Raw genomic sequence first — 15,010 nt, forward strand, 5'->3', positions numbered from 1 at the left:
CAATTCAGACAGAAAATTTACAGATGGTTTAGGGGGGCGGTAAATTAGCAATAGTAGAAGGGGTAGGGTAGAAACAACCTTCACAGCAATATATTCAAAAGATGTCACTTTGTCCCTACAGATCTGGGTTTGGATAAGTAGCAGTAGCCGGGGGGGTCAGCATGTTTAAATTAATGCAGTCACTGGGTTGTTGCCAGGTCTCTGAGAGACAAAACAAGTCAAATTTTTTATCCACGGTGATATCGTTTATTAGAGCCGTTTTGTTTGTGATTGAGCGCGCATTTAGGTGGCCAATGTTAAAGTTCTGACATGATGACGAGACAGGAGGCGGCAGCCTAGGACGACGAAGGTTGTCAAAGTTAATTCCCCTGTTCTTTGACTGGTATCGTCGACAGCGATCAGACGTGTAAACAGTTGGGATTTGAGCATCATGTCCATAGATGAAAGTCCATTGTCTTTTGGAGCGATGAACATAACGTGGACGACGAATAATTCCAAGCGAGCAGCAGAGTTTATACAGCGTCGGGTCGAGGGGGGTGTGACAGCGAAAAAGTTTGAGAGCAGCAGGGGTGTAAGCTGGGTCCATTGCCAGGTTACAAAAAACACACAAGCACAGTATAAGACAAGCTGTGAGGACATTAATCCAGCTGCCAACGGGAAACATGACATCGAAACAGTAAAGTTACCACTAGCGACACAGCGACACCACGCAAATGCTACAAGTTAGCCAACCAGGCTCACAACACAACCCAGTCCGCAATGTAATTAGCGCAGTTTAGTACGCCAACCACTGTACAGACTGGGGACAACAACGAGGCAAGCAGGTAGAGACACACTCACCACTGTAGCAGTCATGTGAGGGGAGCGAGGAAGAGAGCTCATGCAGGGGAAGAGCAGGCGTGCCGAGCAGTGGCAAACAACTGGAAGAGCAAGTTTGTAGCAAAGTTTGTAGCATTAATCCACGGATTGATACAACAGCAGCAAAGCAACAATACTCCAGCGATAGAGCAGTAAAGTTCGGCAGACACCAGGAGGAGATGCGGTAATCCACTCGATTTCAGGTGAGAATGACACAGAGAAGGACTCCAGCGATAGCAAAGAAGGAGAGATACCCGGTGAGCAGGGGCAGACACACACGCACAGCGTTCACTCAACCGGAGCAGCGGCAGACACAGGTAGTTCTAATGGTTCCACAAAGTTTCTAATATCTTCATCAGTAGATGAAGACGTGGAATTATAGAGATCAAGACTTTAGCATTATTAATATCAATGGCCAAGTTAAATATTTCACCACCAGCAGATTTCACTGAAGGAATGGTAAAAAAAGACTCTCTCTGCTTTATATATCTAGCCAAAAGCTTCTCTGCTTTGTCCCCGACTCAAAGTATGACTGTCTTAACCTGAATAGCCCAAACTCCACCTTCCATGATAAAATAGTGTTACAGTATATCTGTATTTCAATCGGGTAAATTCTCTGAGGCCATCAGATGACATTCATCACTTCAGCTCTGCCTCTGCACTTTTAATATTCCCTTCCAACTCCACGAGTTTGGATTTTTTGGTGAATGAGGCATAATGTATGATCTGGCCCCAACGATCTGGTCCATCAATAGATTCAAGTCTTCTCCCAATATTATATCTGTCATATTCCCTGTTGTCTTTTGTTTTTGTGCTTTTATGTTGGAATTCTTGTTTAGTTTCCTGTTTCCTGTTTTAGTTTTGTATTCCTTTTAGTTTTACTCCTTGATTGATTCTCCCTGATTGTTTCTCATTCCCTGACTTGTTTCCCAGGTGTTCCTTGTTTTCCCTTGTGTATTTAAGCCCTCGTTTTCCCCGTTTCCTTTGTCAGTTTTTGCATGTTTTGTCTATGCTCTGTGCTAGGTTCCCTGTGTTTTGCTTTTCCTTTTATTCTGATAAGTGTGTTTATTTTTCAGTTTAATAAAGCTGCGTGTAGATCCTTATTCCTTGCCTGCCTCATCACAATATCATGAGGGGTGCCAGCAGCTTGCAAAATCCCTTCAAGATCTATTAGCCAAAATAAGATTTGCCATTGAATTTCTGCTAAAACAATAATGACTCTTCCTAATTTATCTTTACTCTGTTTGGGACATTTGAATTGTAGATTTTTTTATTATCAGTGTAATGAATCCCCTGCTCTTACTTGAGCCAGCACTAAAGAAAACATGTTCACCCCTAATCGTCCCAAGTTTTTCAGCTTCCTGTGTGGGAAGATGCATTTCTTGAAGAAACACTATATCATATTTCTGATGCTTAAAAAGATAAATAACCTTACTACTTTATATGGGGTGCCCCAACCCATTCACATTCCACGTGGAGAGAGACAATCCACTCATTTTAACATTTTGGCATATTAGAACTTCCAACAAACCAAACCAAACTTCCCCCCGAACCAAAAAAACAGAAAAAATTCAAACATGTGCATTAACCCTGTGCACGACAGCGCCAACTGGTGCCTTTCCCTCTAAACTCAAACAGTCCATGTATGCCTACGAGAGCCCGCGTAACAACTTTGTCTTCAGATTGCTCAAGTCCAGTGTTTCTATACAAATTTTGTGAGACAGATTTACACAACAAAAATAATCTAAAAAACAAACTCCATCCAATATGCAGAATAAACTCAAAGAATGTGTAGATTCATCCACATAACTGTCCTGAAGGTGTGTTCCTCCACAAAATAAACTCTAGCCACTAGGTGGAACTAGCACAGAAAAAGAAGAAAAAAAAGGTGTTCAGTTCCTCAGACAGTCAAACGAATGTTCAGTGAGCCGGCCCATTCGGTTGCTACATGAGTGCAACAAATGACCTAATAACTCCAATGTCTGCAATAAATACTCCACAAAACAAACTCCAGCCAATAGGAGGCATAAGCACAAAGAACGAGCAGAATCATCCACAACGCTGTCCTGAAGGAGTGTTACTCCACAAAACAAACTTCAGCCGCCAGGCGGAACCAGCACAAAAAGAAACAAAAAAGGTGATCAGTTTCCTCAGACAGTCAAGTGAATGTTCAGTGATTTGGTTCACTCGGCTGCAACGTGAGTACCACAAAATAACTTACTCACTCCATTGACTTTATGAAGGACATCGCTTGCTTGAGACATGGGAAAGTTTTATTCTCAATTTGCATGGGAACATCATTGCAAAAGCCAACTTCCGTTGATGTAAGAGTTTTTTGCATTCCTTGAATCGATCACATTTCTCTCTCATCGAATTCGCAAAGTCTGGGAACAAGAAAAGGCTGTAGTTCTTCCAAAAAAGCCTTCCTTTACTCCTCGCCTCATGTAACGAGTTCTTTATCAAATTATCTCTGAAATTTTGCCAGAATTGTTCGGGGACTGTCTCCCTCAGCGGATCGCCAAGCTGGAACTCTGTGAGCTCGCTCGATTTCCAGTTTATGGCCTGTTATGTCGAGCAGACTCTGAATGAGCCCATCCAGGAATTTCACCATATCATTACCCTCTTCGGCATCAGGATTTCCAAAAAAATGGATGTTATTCTGCCGGCTACGGTTCTCCAAGCCCTCAAACTTCTCCCAGACATGCTCCAAATCCACCTTAGTCACTAGCAGATTAGCAGATAATTCCCTCTCTGATGACTCCAGATAATCTATCTGTTTCTCGACATCCCCCACTCTTGTAACCACCTCAGTGAATTTCGTCTTTGGCATCGACCGATCGATGCATCACAGCAAGATCCTCCAAGTCAACAATGACCCTCATCAGCATTGCCAACATGTTCAACAATTTTCACTGAATTTCCCTAATTTCTCCAGCCAAATCGTCTCCAGGGCTTGGGGCCTCTGCGGGAGCATTAGCTTGAGCACATAAGTGTCTTTTAATGTCTCCAGAGCCTGAGTATTTTGAATATTTTGATGTATTATCCTCCTAGAACAGTTATGAAACAGAGTGTATCGAATCTCACCGGTTTATGACATTAATAGTGTTAAAACTAGCAAAGTGCACGGAGCTTGCCGTTCACACGTCTGAACCTCACATGGCGTCATGTGACTCCCCTGTTTTTCAGGGTTTTATTAAATTGCTTCACCAACCCATCGGTTAGTGGGTGGTAAACACTGGTGCGAATCGATTTAATACCTAATAATTCATACAGTTTGCATAGTGTTCATCACATAAATGTAGTGACCTGGTCAGTGAGGATATCTTTCGAATCCCCAATCGGGATATTTCCCTGAAGAGTGCCTTACAACTCCAGATGTTCCGCAGGGCACTGCTTCCAGGTACTGCGTTGTATAGTCCACCAGAACAAAAGATGGTGGCGTGTGTTCCGTTCTAATGGCCAGATGAGTTCCATACCTGATGTTGGGTTTGCTGGATGCCGGTGAGGGTCTTGATCACCTCGCCCAGTGGTGAGGACTCATGACGACATGTCTCCACGGCCCTTGTTTCGGCACCAGTGTAGTAAAACTCATTAGGGTATGGGAAGGAGACGGGGAGCAGTGACACTCTTTATTTCTCTTCTCACCTGTGCAGCAGGTGCACTCTTTTCAGGGTTTTTTCACTCAGTTCAATAATTCACTAAAAAAATTTACAAACTCCTTTTCAAACACTAGCTTTGGTACACAATGTCAGAAATCATGTCAACCAGTTTGACGCACCACTCCCTCTCTCCTGCAGACAGACACACAACCACACCCCCATCACCACACTCATCTGTTGTGCAGCACTTTATTTGACAATTTATTTTTTTTTAAAATGACTGGTTCTATTGTCATTTGATTAATATTTTATTTAATTAATTTATTTAGACACTGTGGCGGCGGAGGCATGGTCGAGCGTTCGTCCGGAGAGAGATAAAGTGGTAACGGTGCACACACCTGAGCGCTATAATGCCTAACACCTGTTACTGATTGCAGTATGCACTGGGGAGAGTGATAAAAGGGACCACACCAGAGACAGGGGAGAGATAGTTCTAGCTGTCAGAATGAGACTGTGTTGAGTTTGAGCTAAAGAGTGTTATGCTGAAAAGCTGTTTAGTTTGTTTTTTTCAAGTCATACCTTTGAGTTGAAGTCCCAAGTTCCCTGTGTCCCAAGTTCCCTTCCATATTTGAAACATTACAGACACCCTTTGGTGAGTTACAGTTTGAGTTACACCCATTGGTGAGTTACAGTTGCTGAAATCAATGAAGTCAGCATGTCATCTCTCTTGTTTTTTTTTATAGTGATTATTTTATAATGGTTTTTTTTCTGTAGAATTTTATACAGTATTGTAATTTTACAGTATTGTTTTTGAAAACAGCAACATTCCAAAAAAAAAAAAAAAACGTATCAGCATCAGTATTGGCAAACTAATTATAGGTATACTCAAAAGGAAGTATAAGTACTCATACTCAGTCTACAAAAATTATATCAGGACATCCCTATCAATAATCTTGCGTGTATGAACCCACAACAACCAAGACAATTTGCCATTATTGTTAAATGACTGTTAAAGTGAAACTGGATACGACTCAACATTAATGAAGCATGTTTATGATTAGCATTTCTATATTCCCTTAAAAATCCCTAAAATGGATAATACAATGTGATTAGAATTTCAAGTGCTCAGTATTTACAGTTAATTGTGTTAGTAACAGTTAATAACTCTCAGTGGTTAAAACCAATGATCGCGATCATGAGATTTAACAATTGCGACAGGCCTAATATTGAATCCTCATTTGTGTTTTCAGTTTACAGTTTTATTGTAGGCCTCCAATTTAAACTTTACCAAAGTTTACTTGCATTGTCTGGGGTAGAAAACTGTAATCTAAAAATAATTTGTATCTTCCATTGAACTTGTATTAGACATATAATGGGTTTCACCTCTTAAATGTATTGTAAATTTAAATGTAATTTTGTCTGCATTTAATATTTTTTCCTTGCTATATGCATATTCAGTTGTTTTGCACTAAATTAATTACAAGCAATTGCACATATATAGTCACTGACACAAATTACACAAGAATACTATGATTATTTGTGAGTTTTCACAGCAAAATAACACAAAAAAGGCCACAAATGGCAATTTTTAAGCAAAGCCGCAGCAGTCATTTTGGATTGCAATAATCAGGACAAAGTGCCGTGAAATCCTGGTGGGACTGATCAAATAAAACATTTCTCTACAGTGTAAGTTTAGAAGGAAAATTGAAGTTTTGTTTTCTAAAGTTACTGTTCTATTTGAAATGACATTATGAAGTACCAGTGTGAGGGAAATCTCCAAAGGCCATTCTTCTCCCCAGGGCCTTTGACAGTGGTTTGATTCCAGAGTACCTCTAAAAAAAGAACTACTACAGATATATCTCAGATAGGCTCTTGAATATATCAGTAGTGTTCTGTGGGACCTGTAGTACCTGCATAGGTGAGACAGTAGCAGCATGGGCTATACGGACTGGTATGCCACTCAGGGGGCATCTGGGAGATGTATGGATCTGTACTGAGCTACTAGGTCCATCTAGGGTAAAGCATTTGAACACTTTTATATGACAAGATTAGATTAGATTACATTCAGCTTTATTTTTGTTCAAATTTATTGTGCAGATTATAAAGTTTAGAGGCAATGTAATAAAATTAGCTCCTAGCCAGTAGTACAAATAGCAATATAATAAAAAAAGATATACATTATGGTCAAACTTAAAATGTTAAGAGGTAAAGCTGATGAGAGGCCTGCCAGTGCAAATGACAAGTAATAGAAAAGCAGAGTACAGTGTTTGAGGTACAGATGCCCTTTACAGTGTAAATGACAAACTGTAAAAGTGTAAAGAAAATATAAAGTGTATAAAAATATATACAGTAAATGCGCAAAAAGTTAGGATTGATCAAATACATTTGAGGTATAACAGCAGGGAATAATAAATGGGAGGTTACCATTGCAGTGCAAATTACACATGTAAAGAAGAATAATGTATTGCTACGTAGATAACACAAAAGAATCTGTAGAAAATGTTAAACATTGTAAGGTCAATGACATAATGGCCCTCTTTAGACCTATTTTTTTAGACCTCGGGTGATCCGCTCAAAAGCGGTCAGATGAGACTCCTCCGTTAACACCTGGTCGTAAATTGTGTCTCCTGTGACCACTTGTGTTAAATTTTTTATGGCAGGGTGTAGACTGCATACAGTTCATCACTCACTACATCTCTGTGTTACTGCATGATGAAAAAAGTTTGGACTAGTGGGGGCCTGGGTAGCTCAGCGAGTATTGATGCTGACTACCACTCCTGGGGTCACAAGTTCTAATCCAGGGTGTGCTGAGTGACTCCAGCGACCAAATTGGCCCGGTTGCAAAGGAGGGTAGAATCACATGGTGTAAATTCATCTTGGTCTCGATTAGTGGTTCTTGTTCTCAATGGGGCGTGTGGTTATTTGTGTGTGGATCGTGGAGAGTAGCATGAGCCTCCACAAGCTGGGAGTCTCTGCGGTGTCATGCACAATGAGCCGCATGATAAAATGCGTGGATTGATGGCCTCAGAAGTGGAGGCAACTGAGACTTGTCCTGTGCCACCCGGACTGAGGTGAGTAACAACGCCACCTCGAGGACCTACTAAGTAGTGGGAATTGGGCAATCCATATTGGGGAGAAAAGAGGACAAAAAAATTAAATAAATAAAGTTTGGTTTAGCACAGCAGATGATTGACAGGTGAGTAGTCTGTAATGTTTTTTGGTATTTTTTTTATATATATCATATTTGATACATTAGGCTTTAAAGGTCATTATCCTCCTGAGGCCCAGCAATTAATTTTGTGTAGGACTGAGCAGGCTGCATATATGAAAATACAAAGAAATATTAGTTCACACTTTAAATATATCTTAATATAATAAAATGTATGTCAGAAAATTCAAAGCTTTTTTTTGTTTTGTTGTGGGCATGAATGAAAAGTAATGGTGAACGAGATTTATACATCTAAAGCCTGTAGTCTCATAATTGATACATGGATTTCAGGGGAGGTTCAATAAAATAATATTCAAAGTTTTAACCAAGCACAAGTTGCTCATATTCAGCACAAAATATTGTTAACAATATAATCATTACTATCACTTTTACTTTATTAAAATAATCTGTCATTTCTCCCATCATAAGAGTCACTTTTCGCACAAGTCCATCGCCATTTTAATTAGATTGATATAAACATCGAAACCACTTTTTTCACAAATAACTACTAGATGGTGCCATAAACATGTGAAACTTACATACCATAGGTTGTTTTGCTTGCCAGCTTGAACAGAGAGTGAACCGGGAGCCGCCAAACGTTGTGTATAATATTTGATACACATGGCTAAATATTTATCTGTTTCTCACCCACACCTTTAACAGTATAATACTTGTAAAGACATGAATTTAACCACTGTAGTAATATGGACTACTTTTATGCTGCTTTTATGTGCTTTTGAACCTTCTGAATTCTGGCCACTATTCATTTGCATTGAATGGACCTACAGAGCTGAAATACTCTTCTAAAAATCTTTGTTTGTGTTCAGCAGATGAAAGATGTTCATACACATCTGGGATGGCATTAGGGTGAGTAAATGATGAGTGATCTATCCCTTTCCTTAATGCCTTGGGAGCAGAGAAGATGGAATGTTCAAAATGGTGAAGTTTAAGAAACTCAAGTCAGACAGCTCTTTTTCAAATGTAAGTGCTATATATACCATAAAAGTTGTTCCTTGTGATTAAATTGTGCTTGTTTATTAAAACCAGAGGAAATAATGTTTAGATAGGCCATTATATTGGCCAGGCCGATGCATCAGCCAATAACTGTGTTCACTTGGCCAAATAACAAGAGTGTTAACATTCCCTTGCATCAGTTCTAGTATCTACCACAAGATTTGTCAACAAATAGTCAAAACTTTCTGTTTTCAGTTTTTTATTTATTTTCCAGTTTATGCAAATCTTTGTAAATATTGCATTAAATAAATTTTTGTTTGACTTTACAAATTTTGTGTACATCTGATTTGCTGTTTTTAAACTATATTATGTCCAGTGTTGGGTGTAACCAACTACCAATTAATTAGCTACAGTAATCAATTACAGTGTAAGTGAGAGTCCCCAGGCCACCGGGGGTTGCGTAAAACCTGTGCTAAGTCAAATATGTGGATCACGGATTATTCAGATTACAGTTACTAACTTTCAATTAATTTCATTACCTTTAGTACATTGTAGGATTATGCTTATTTCTAATGTTATTTATGTAGAATACTTGAATTATGGCCCCATAACTATTATTGAGAAGGAGAAATGTGAGACGCTGACTGAGTGTGACTGAGACCATAGACAGTATTTTTAATTTATTAAGCGGAAAGGTGTTTTAGAAAGTAACTTAAAAGTAAAGCAAATTAGTAATGTGATTACTTTTTCAATTACGTAATTGTTAAAGTAATCTGATTTAACTTTTAGAGAAATAATTAGTCATTGGTAGTGGATTACTATTTTTAAGTAAATTACCCAACACTGATTTTATGTTTAGATTCGGATGATAAAAACTCTGCTACCTCATGGCTTAAATGTTGATTTGGTTGATTTTAGAATTTTGCTGTATTGTTGTGGATATCATTATCTGATGCTAATGTATCTCTCTGGACTGTTGTTATATTAGGTGTCTTGAACTAATTATGGCGCACAAGTTAAAATGTTGATTTTGAAATTTCATTATGTTGTAAATGTCTTGAATTGATGCTGTTGTATGCTTTTATTGAGTCTTTCTTGCTATGTGCAATGGGATTACTTTTTTGACTGTATTTTAAGATTTAAATGAAGGTTAAATACTAACATGCTAGTAAGCCAACCAGGAACTTCTGCCACAATTTAATTGTCCTCACCTGTTGGTATTTGCTGATTCTATATATGTTTGCTTCCCATTGTGATGACATTAGTTTTATGTTCTGAGACTTCAATTAATAAATACAGATATATATTATGGGAAAGGGGTGAAAGAAAGAAAGGAGAGGTAATAATGTGAAAAAGTAATGGTAAGATTAAGGGGGGAAAACATTATTAGACAAAGAGAGGTCATGTTCTCACTTGGTAAAGTTGTGTCAAAAGACTTGATAAGAGATTTGACTGTGGCTTCTGGCTCTGAAGGGGTTCTGCCTCCACTCCCATTAGTCAGGAATCCGCCAGGTAATTCTGGGACAAGGACATACGGTTCCAGTGTGGACTGCCATCGGAGTCAGAAAGACTAACATCCTTACTCCATGACCTATCAATCACAGGACACAGAAATATAGCGAAAGGCCACTGGGGTATGTTGTATGTTAGACACTACATTGGTATGCAATGGATAAACAATGTAAGAGACTTTTCCTTAAATGGAAATACAGGTATTGTATTTGGGGGACACACGACACTATAGGAAAAAAGTGGTTTTCCAAATCGTTTTAAACTACTATTTAAAAAAGTACAATCAAACCAACCAAAATAGACCATTCAATCCTGAGATACAAAGTGGGTGTTGCCTTAACACCCCCAAAATGAAAAGCAATTTGCATTTTGATTTTTGTTGTTGTAATTCACATTATTCCCAGAAGTGATTTTCGTTAGATTCCATTAACAGAAAGGTAAGTGCAGCGTAGTTCTAGCGGGAAGACTAGCAGCTGTACATCATTGCACCATTAGCTGGGTAATTCCCAGCCAATCACATGCAAGCCGTTGCTTTATAAGTCTGCTCACAATCCCATTGCTGTTTCAGTGTGCTAACACGGCAACCTCCACCACCCCAACACAAGTTGTTTCCTGTCCTGCACGGGGGTAGGCTCCTCGCCCCTGCCTCCTATCTCCGGCAGGATATGACGGTTCCGAGTACAACTTCTTCGGACCGCCAGACGGGGCCTACGCCAAGGAGAGACATTACTTTTCTGTTTTATATTCATCAAATAAATGTCATTTTGAATTTCACTCAAGTCTGTAAGTCTTCCTGATAGAAATTAAACGCAATAGATTGCTGACATTTAATTCTCATGAAAACATAGTCACAATAAAATAGTTGTGATTCAAAAGTCTTAAAATGGGCATAATTTTCTTTATGCACAATGCAATTTGAACATAATGTTTATAGAAAAGTTTTATATGTTCAGGAGTAACCGAATAGTATAGAACATTTGAGTATACAGTACTCACAAAAAGAGTTTCTTGTGTGTTTAATCAATATGTAGTAGTCATTTCTTAAAGTCAGGTGGGTATTAAGACAGATGCTCAATGCTCCTATGTGTTGCAAGACATAGTTTATTAGTGCAAACTGCCCACACAACACACTGTGTGGGTGAGGCTTTAAATGTGTGTTTGACTGTGGTGGTTGAATTTCCAGAGGCTGAAATATAACATAAATGATTAAAAAAAAAAAAATCCAGCACTTTTTATTACAGCACCTAAACTCTGTGTAGGATAAAGTAGTAAGCAGTATAACATCATTCTCTTCAAGACTTTTTGAGGATATCTTGTGATGTCTGATGATGTCCCTGTATTTCACAATAAAGTCCTAAACTGCTGTTATTTTACTGAATGACTATTTACAATACACTGATGTGTAGAAACATGGGAAAATAAGAGATAGGCCCCAGTGGAAATAACTGTAAATATATACACAGACATGACCTGCTGGAATGAACTGATTTATTGATCTTAAAAGAAAAAATAAAATAAATGAATGATAAACTATTTTAAACATGAACATTCAAAACCCCACATGGTAAACATAAACAGCATTGTGTCTTTCATGAGAACACACGTCATTGCAATGACATGAAAGCAAAGTTAAACAGTAAATACTTAAAAGTATTTGTAATGCAAAAGAAGTTATTTATAGTAGAATGTCCAAGCAGCTCTTTTCCGCACGAAGTAAATTGTGAGCATGAATTTCAAGAACAAAATAAAGTTGAGTACATGGTTACAGAATTTTCATTTTTAGGCAAACTATGCTTTTAAAGGCAGTCCTGTGATCATATTTCTGAGCGTATAATGATATTTTTGTTACAGTCATATCCTGGAGTGTTAAAACCATCATTTAATGAACTTAATTTAGATAAACGTGTGCTTCTGCAAGACATACAACCTGAGATTTGACAGAACAGCAGTTAAGAATCTGATTCCAAGAATCTAAAAGGCTCTTTTGAAGGTGATTTTGAAGGCTTCATACTTGAGAGTCATGTCTACATCCTATTTCTAATTTCACGTGGTTATTCATATCCATCAATTTTCATGAGACATACTTTCAAAATGAAATTGGCCACAGATCATTTAAACAATGTAAATAGAAGAGTGGAGTGGAAAGCATCATGCATGGGCAATATAAACAGAAGTGCTTAGTTTAGTTGTTTACATTGAACGTGAGGAAAAGCATGTTTTCTCTAAAGCTTGGAATGACTTCATACCACTACTTCCAGTGATGCCAAAGGAACAACACAGGGGCAAGACAACAGCCACATAGAGCAAGTATAATCAATAATCAGTGTTGGGAGTATTCCAATTACAAACTTATTAGTTACTGTAATTAAATTTTTTGTCAAAAAGTAGTATAGTACATTACATTTTAAATTCTTGTAATTAAAGTAGTTACTGACTCTCAATTAATTGAATTACTTTTAAGTACAAAATTGGGTTATGCTTATAAATTATTTATGTAGAATACATGAATTATGGCCCTGCAACGAGTTATTGTGAAGGAAAAATGAAGGAGGTGTTGAGTGTATGACATTGAACAAGGAAGAAATATAAACATTCTTTTGAATTTGTTGAGTGGAAATGTGTTTTAGGCAGTAACTTAAAAGTAAAGTAATTAGTATTGTGACTTTTTCAGTGAAGAAATAAGTAAATACATTTTATTACAATTGTAGAAAATAATTAGTCATTAAGTAACTTTCCCAACACTGTCCATAACACAAAAGTACACTTAATTGGTTATTGCTTTTTTAAATCAAATAAAAAAATCGAGAAGTCTATGGTTCGTAAACTAATTAGATTGTCACTATTAAAATCTAAAATTCTAAGACTGTACCCAGCTTGATAGGTTGGAGTGTTCATACTGTATGGATTTGTCTGCCATCTAGTGTTGGACTTTAAATCATGCAACACTAAGAAATCAAAAGTCTCACAGATCAGTTGAAGCTGGCACATGAAAATACCCATGGTTTTTATATATTTTAAAATATATATACAGATACATACAGAAAATAACCTAAAACAGAGGCAGTTGAACCCTGTAACATTTGCCTCAATCTAATTCAAGTTATGATTATTTTAGGCAGAATCAGCTCTTTGGCTGCTGTCAAAATACAAATCATTAAGACAAAATCAAAAAGTGCTGGTTGAGTAGTAAAGGTCCATAAAATTTGGCTTTATTCCTAAGGCAGCACATTAGAAAGCTATTTCTCACTTTAGATAGACAAAAACAGCGCTCATTTGGAGACATAATAAATGAATGTTACACCCTTACAGGTTTTGTCCACTTTTTTAGTATCATCACTTTATGAATCGTGGAGATCATTTTACTTGACATTACTTAAAGGAACAACAACACAAACCAAAAGCAGGTCAAATAATTAAACAAACCTGAAACAGTGCATGTGCCATCTACACTTAGAATACAACAACAATCACCTCTGAGCAGCTGTGAAAACTTTGACATTTCCTGCTTTTCTTATCTTTTTCATTAGACATTTTAGAATTGGTCTCTTCATGAATAATACTGACATATGCATTTCAATGCATTACATTACTGTAAACCAGCCATTTGTTGTAATTGTAAATATTTATCGCCCCTCCACTGCAGTCTTGGAGGTCTCGAATGTGGATCCAGTGGCAATTCTGCAACAGAAAAGAAAGCAAATGAAAAGGTGTGCAAATGAACCTACATTCAAATTAAAGCTTCAGGCTGATTAATTGAGATGAGTGCATCACCAATAAATCGAGCTTCATTTATAAAACAAATGTTTTTATCATGGCAGCAAATGCTCATTCGTCATCATCATCATCCCTCATGCATACTTCTGGAACTCAATAAAAAAACTGACATTTTTCATTAGCTGATATTTTTGTCTGTTCTCTTAAAGGTAGTTCACCCACCAAAAATATGTCATCATTCACTCGCCCTCATGTTGTTCCAAACCTGTATGACTTCCTTACTTTAGTGGAACACAAAAAGATTAATTAGGCAGAAATCTAGTCTCAGTCACCATTCACTTAAATTGCTTTTTTTTCTCCATACAATGAAAATAAAAGGTAAGTAAAGCTAACATTCTGCCAAACATCTCCTTTTGTTTTCCACAGAAGACAGTCATATGGGTTTGGAACAACATTAGAGTAAGTGATGATAAAATGTTCATTTTTCAGGGATAGTTATCTCTTTAAGCAGGCTAAATTATTGAAGAAAGAACACATGAAGTTCTCTCTTTCTCAGCGGCCTGAGATTTTTGTTTCACTGTGTGTGCAGAAATCAAAGCAAACAGCAGGTGACGCCATATCCATAGTTTCAAGGGCAGCATTAACAGAGTAAGAATATAAGAACATAGCAAGCAAAGCAGACAAAGCCCCCTTTGAATAAAATAAGCACAGCCAATCAGAGGGTAGTGTTGTTTAAAGCAGTGAATGGGTGGCTATGACAGGGAAAACAGGCAAGTCTCTAGTTCTTCATCATCTTCAATGATTAAATCGCTCTGACCAACCATGTACATTCATACTAGCATTCTGTATGAGTGCTGGGCTGGTACTAGCAGTGCACTCACCTGGGTCAGAGGGCAATCCTTTGGAGAGATCTGAATGAGGGGGGAGATTGATGCACACTGGCTGTCCGTTTCAACGGAGGGAAAAAGTTTGTATAGATCTAGCAACTAAAATGCATTACTTATAAAAGTGCTATATTTTATTGAGCCCATCTCCATAAAGTTTTTTTTTGTTTTTTGGATAGCAGTATTCAAGAAGAATCTCATAAGAACATGTCCAGATCATATTTCAGCCCAACATAAAATAAAATAAAAAGAAATAATATTTTGCATTAATTGTACCATGA

General features: G+C 37.6%; 1 protein-coding gene across 1 annotated transcript in view; it reads right to left on the minus strand.

Annotated features, from left to right (window-relative positions):
• The window catches only part of specc1 (sperm antigen with calponin homology and coiled-coil domains 1), a 185,509-nt gene that overhangs the window by 92,901 nt on the left and 77,598 nt on the right, over nucleotides 1-15,010 (minus strand). The window contains 4 exon segments of the mRNA XM_052097994.1: nucleotides 6,217-6,289; nucleotides 6,368-6,468; nucleotides 10,033-10,134; nucleotides 10,137-10,210. Of these exon segments, the coding sequence (XP_051953954.1) occupies nucleotides 6,217-6,289; nucleotides 6,368-6,468; nucleotides 10,033-10,134; nucleotides 10,137-10,210 (350 nt within the window).

The sequence above is a fragment of the Xyrauchen texanus genome, chromosome 3, assembly GCF_025860055.1.
Source record: "Xyrauchen texanus isolate HMW12.3.18 chromosome 3, RBS_HiC_50CHRs, whole genome shotgun sequence".
NCBI lineage: Eukaryota > Metazoa > Chordata > Actinopteri > Cypriniformes > Catostomidae > Xyrauchen > Xyrauchen texanus.